At 38.8% G+C, this 5,765-nt stretch overlaps 1 protein-coding gene across 1 annotated transcript; it reads right to left on the bottom strand.

Annotated features, from left to right (window-relative positions):
• Positions 1-294: 294 nt before the first annotated feature.
• LOC144293269 (olfactory receptor 4C11-like) lies at positions 295-1,209 on the bottom strand. Its single transcript, XM_077864356.1, has one exon. The coding sequence runs from the start codon at positions 1,207-1,209 to the stop codon at positions 295-297; it is 915 nt and encodes a 304-aa protein (XP_077720482.1).
• Positions 1,210-5,765: the final 4,556 nt, after the last annotated feature.

Here is a 5,765-nt window from a genome sequence, read left to right as displayed (position 1 = left end):
GATTCCGGGTGCCCAGGATCACGCCCTGGGCCAAAGGCGGGCGCTAAACTGCCAAGACATCCAGAGATCCCCAAGTAATCTTATTCTAATGCAATCCTCTCAGAATAAGGAGTCTTTATATTTATTACTATTTAATAATATAAATACAATTAAATGTACAAAAAAGCATGATTACAAATACTAATTGGTTTTAATCCTGAAGGAAAAATTTTTTATCTTTCCTGTCCATGAAGGAAAACCAAACTGTTAAGGAAATATACATTAGAATCCCTGAATATCATGCATCAGCAGAAGTCACACTTTGCTACACCATAAATTTTTCATGGCATTTTTCACTTCCGCATTCCTCAGTGTATAGATCAGAGGGTTCAGCAAGGGTGTCCCAAAGGTATAAAACACTGCCACCACCTTGTCTACTGGAAATGTGGTTGCCGGGCGTGTATACATGAATATACATGGGCCAAAAAATAGGACAACCACAATAAAATGGGAGGTGCAGGTCGAAAGGGCTTTTCGCCTTCCTTCTGCACTGTAGTTTCTCAGAGAGTACAAGATGATAACATAGGAGATAAGCAGAATTATGAAACTCACCGTGCATATGGCTCCACTGTTAGAAACAACTAGCAAATTTATTACATAAGTGTCCATGCAAGCAAGTTTCAACAAGGGCTGCAAGTCACAGAAATAGTGATCAATCACATTGGGACCACAGAAAGGCAATCTCGAAGCCAGGAAAATTTGTGCTGAAGAGTGGATACAGGATCCCACCCAACCCAGAATCACCAGCACACTGCAGACATGCCTGTTCATGATGGTTGTGTATCGCAAGGGCTTACAAATGGCTACATAGCGATCAAAAGCCATGAGGATCAGCACGAAGATTTCCATGCATCCAAAGAAGTGGGCTGAAAAGACTTGAGTCATGCACTCATTGTAGGAAATGGTCTTCCTCTGAGAAATGGCATCCACAATCAATCTGGGGGCAATGGTTGTAGAGAGGCAAGCATCAGTAAAAGACAGGTAAAATAGGAAGAAGTACATGGGACTCCCAAGGGTCCTGCTTCTTTTAATAGTCACTACAATGAGAAAGTTTCCCAACAGTGTGGCAAGGTAAAACATCAAGAAGACCCCAAATACTGCTTTCTGTTTTCTTGGATCCTGTGTCAAGCCAAACAGAATGAATTCATTCACAGTGCTATTCATCACCATTTTGTTGGTTGCAGGTAAGGTGACCTTGATAAGACCCTAAGCTGCAAAGCGAAGAAGAAGTCACATTATGGAGAGATCAGTAGGTTGAACTCTGTATTCCTCATCTGCTCCATGTTACTCCAACTTCCTTTAATTTCCTATGAATCTTTGTAAATCTGCAGAAGTCCATGCCTTTCCAAGATCAATCTATTGATTCAGAAACTAACCCAATTGGATCAAAGCCTTTGCATTTGGAGAATAAAAAGTCAATATCCTTCAAAATTTTTGAATTCTACAAAGATTGAAAATGGCAGAAATTGTACTTTCCTGGGCAAATGAATTAGCTGCCTTAACATTTAGCCTTAATCTGAAAAATTGAAATCTGTCTACACTAGAGATTTCATGTGGGAAAGTCATAGTGGAAAAACATGGAAAAGCAAGTTTTCCTTCCAGCCAAAGCCATGAAAACCAGGATATGAAATTGGAATATATTTCTGTGGTCAAATATAAAATTTGGAGACACCATTTGCTTCAACGTGGATGGAACTGGAGGGTATTATGCTGAGTGAAGTAAGTCAGTCGGAGAAGGACAAACATTATATGTTCTCATTCATTTGGGGAATATAAATAATAGTGAAAGGGAATATAAGGGAAGGGAGAAGAAATGTGTGGGAAATATCAGAAAGGGAGACAGAACGTAAAGACTGCTAACTCTGGGAAACGAACTAGATGTGGTAGAAAGGGAGGAGGGCGGGGGGTGGGAGTGAATGGGTGACGGGCACTGGGTGTTATTCTGTATGTTAGTAAATTGAACACCAATAATAAAAAAAAAAAATTTGGAGACATACAAATTTAGCCCAACTGGAATTTGAGCCTATCTATAATAAAGTGCCCACCTCCTAAGAAGTGAGAGTTGCACTGAAAACATTCATCTTTGTATCTGCTGCACTGAGAAACAGTGGAAAGCATACCAGTACATCCGTTGTGGCCCCAACAAAGCAAATCAGTGGTGGCTTCAGATCTGTCACTTGCTCTCTCACAGAAGGACCAGAATTGCTCACTCTCAGTTGTTTCTCTGGGAGTGGATGAAGGGGGGTGTGTAGCAAAATTACACACCTCTCGTCGGCTTTAATAGGATCATTTTGTCATTGCTCCTTATGCTCTTGTTGTTATTGTTAAGATTTATTATTTTTAGAATAGTGTTAGATTCATATCAAAACTGAGAGAAAGGCACAAAGAGTCCCCATATAGCTCTGCCCCCACAAAATATCACCCCTGCCATTATCAACACTTCTGCCAGGATGGCACACTTGTCACAACTGATGAGCCAACCATAACCCACCATCAGCAACCAGAGGCAGAGTTAACCTTAGGTCCACTCTTCCTGTGGTACAATCTACAGATTTAAATAAATGCTAAGGACATGCATTCATCATTATAATATCATACAGAGCATTTTCACTACCCTAAAAGCAGAATCATTTAGATTCCCAGAATATAGAAAATAATAATTCTTTTCACATAGTGTCTAATATTCATTAAATTCTGAATAAAACCTCTTACATCATTTTGTTGGGAAAAATAGCAGATTGAATGAGATACCCATATGAATTTGCACTGTGAGAATTATTAGTTCATACATACCACAAAATCAAGCTGGTATTTCACAAACATCAGTATTACAAATGGCCAATCCCAGTATTCATTAAGTGGACACTCCATGTTTCTAAACAGAAAGAAAGGACACAATTTCAGATATTCTCTCTTGTCCTCATCCTCTATCCTCTACTTCTTTTTATTGCTTTGCTATATCTTGAAAAGGACAGTATAAAAATATGATGAATCATGAAAATGATAAAATGGTTACTATGGCTTTCTAATGCATTAGCTGAAATACTCACCATGAGTTTGAAAGCCCTCAAACACTGCCATAACCTTGCCGACCACTTTCCTTTCCCGCTTCTGGGCATGTGTGCTCCAACCACACCTGATATTACTATCCTTCATAAATATACCCACATACCATCTCATTCACTAAATTTTCAGGATTTCTTGGTGACAAAGACCTTCCTCTCACTGTGCACACAGAACCCAGTTCAGATGCCATCTTCTCAGAAAACCTTCTTGCTAACGACTTTCCAATGGTAAAAACTGTGTGTGTGTGTGTGTCTGTGTGTCTGTGTGTCTGTGTGTAGTGAATCAATCCTTAATTATAGCCTTCTTCATTTTTGTTTTAATATCTGTGTTCATTTGATTTTATGTTCCATAAAGCAAGCTCATTTTGTTCTATTTGGGTAATTCAGGATAGGCTGGCAGGCAATTTACTGGAGATCAGTCAAAAAGAAACCAGTACCAGAACGCTAGCCTTTGTGCTCCATGGCAACCTCTCCTTCTTGGACACTCCACTCACTACTGCCATGAGAAGCATCAGACACCAGCCACTCGAGTAGAGCCAGCATAAAGCCAGAAACCATACATAGGTAAGGAACAAAACCATGGACACATCCAGTACATGTCCTGACTAGCAAATGGATGGAAAATCCTGATGAGTCAGAAAAAAAAAAAGAGAGAGAGAGACCAGCATTTATATTTATACTTAAATGTAAATACACAGTGCAAGGCTGAGCAAAGAATTTTGCAAGGGACAAAGGAGCACTTCATCCTAGGATTTCACTAGAGTTTTCTTCTCATTCCTCCACTCTGGAGAACATCTCTCACTCCAACACCAGAAAGAAAATGTAATTCTTAGGTATCAGTGGGTTTGGGCAGCCAACATTACAGTCATTAATATCAGAGCAAGGAGTATCATAGTGCCATAGAATCGTGGTAACAACACTTTCTATGAATACTGATTGCCATGGTCAGTATACAGCCTTTCCTTTTCCTGACCTTAAGCTTTGCAAGTAAGAAATCCACCTGTGTAGGATACTATTCCTCTACACCCTTCAATGTACCCCTCATTTGATAAGAATTGGTCCTGAGAAAGTGCTGCATCAAGGACAGTGAAAGGCAGAAACCCTGACATATCAGAATCTTCTCATTACTGAGAGAAATAAGCTTCCTGGCACATCATGCTTCTCAAAGATTGAAAGAATTACATAATGGCAACTATCAGAAACTTCAGTACTGAATGGGAATCAAGAGAATGAATGTAGTTTACTAAAAAAAAAAAAAAAAAAAAAAAAAAAAAAAGTAAATTACTTGGGTTTTTAAACTTACCCTATTTCTTGTACAGAAGGAGATGAGATCCAATAGAGAGCCCATAGTTTTTTCTCTTGAAGATGAATCATATGCAGTGTGTTTGAAACATGTAATCTGTACTTCGAATACTTCTACTCAGCTTTCCACTGCAGGATCTATGTGGAGAGAAGATACACCACAGGTAGCCAATCTTTCCTAGAGGCTTGGGTTAGAGTCTTCAATGAGGTCTGTAATATCAGCAGAACATTTCTTATTTCTACTGTTAGAACTTTCTAGAATATAAAGGAATTATTCCCACAATCCTATGATAGAAAAATCTCTAAAGGCAGCTCTATGCCCAAAACAATTCCTTGGCAGAGCGTATGGATTAAACATTTGTTCGTCCTCCAATAGATATCCAATAGATATATAGAGATTTCACAGAAGTTCACAAATACCCAGCCTTTGGAGGAATAAGGGCTGTGCCCTTCCCACCCAACCCCAGAGGATTTCCTCTACAAACTACTTAGCTCAGTCCCTCCTGGATCAATGCAAACCACGGGGCCAAGTAATCCCAGACAGGCTATCATCTGACAGATCCTGTCCACAGAATCCATCTCTCCTCCTAGACTCCCAAAGGGACCCATCCCATTTCAGTGACCAACTGCTCCACTGGTGTCCCTGGTCTAAGGAGAAAGTATGCCTTTCAAGTCACAATGAAGTAGAGACTAATAAAAGTTCCCAAAGACTTTTCTCTTTAAGTGAAATCTTTTCTAACAGCACACGAACCTCTGAGCCCAGGTACATTTTCCAACACATGTGATATGATTGAGTTTTATTTTCATAATAAACGTCTCTATGACTTTGAGCAACCTCTTAACTTCTCTCATTTTCCTATCTGTAATGATAGTAAAATGATACTGTAGATATAATAATTATTTTCAATCTTAATAATACTGGTAAAATATAATTACGGTGAAAACTACTAATTACGATTTCTATAATTTCTATAATACTTTGAAGTTATTCAGGCAAATGTAAAGAAAAGATAGAAAATTGGAATTGAAAATGCTTTTACTGATTTTTTTGTTTGTTTTTAAAGCAACTTAAGGAGGAATGCCTTCCTGCTTCAGTGGTTGAGCATCTCCTCTGGCTCAGGACGTGATCCCAGGGTGCCAGATTGTCTCCCACATCTGGCTCCCTGTAAGGACCTGCTTCTCCTTCTTCCTGTATCTCTGCCTCTTTCACTATGTGTCTCTAATGAATAAATAAATAAAATATTAAAAAAATAAAGCCGCGTAAGTTATAATTTACCTACAAAACATGCACATATTTTTGATTGAACAATTCTATATATTATCGGTGCTCAACACGACAGGTGTTCTCTCAATTACATT

This window comes from Canis aureus, chromosome 21 (genome assembly GCF_053574225.1).
Source record: "Canis aureus isolate CA01 chromosome 21, VMU_Caureus_v.1.0, whole genome shotgun sequence".
NCBI classification, from domain to species: Eukaryota; Metazoa; Chordata; class Mammalia; order Carnivora; family Canidae; genus Canis; species Canis aureus.
This window is presented reverse-complemented; position numbering and strand designations above follow the sequence as displayed.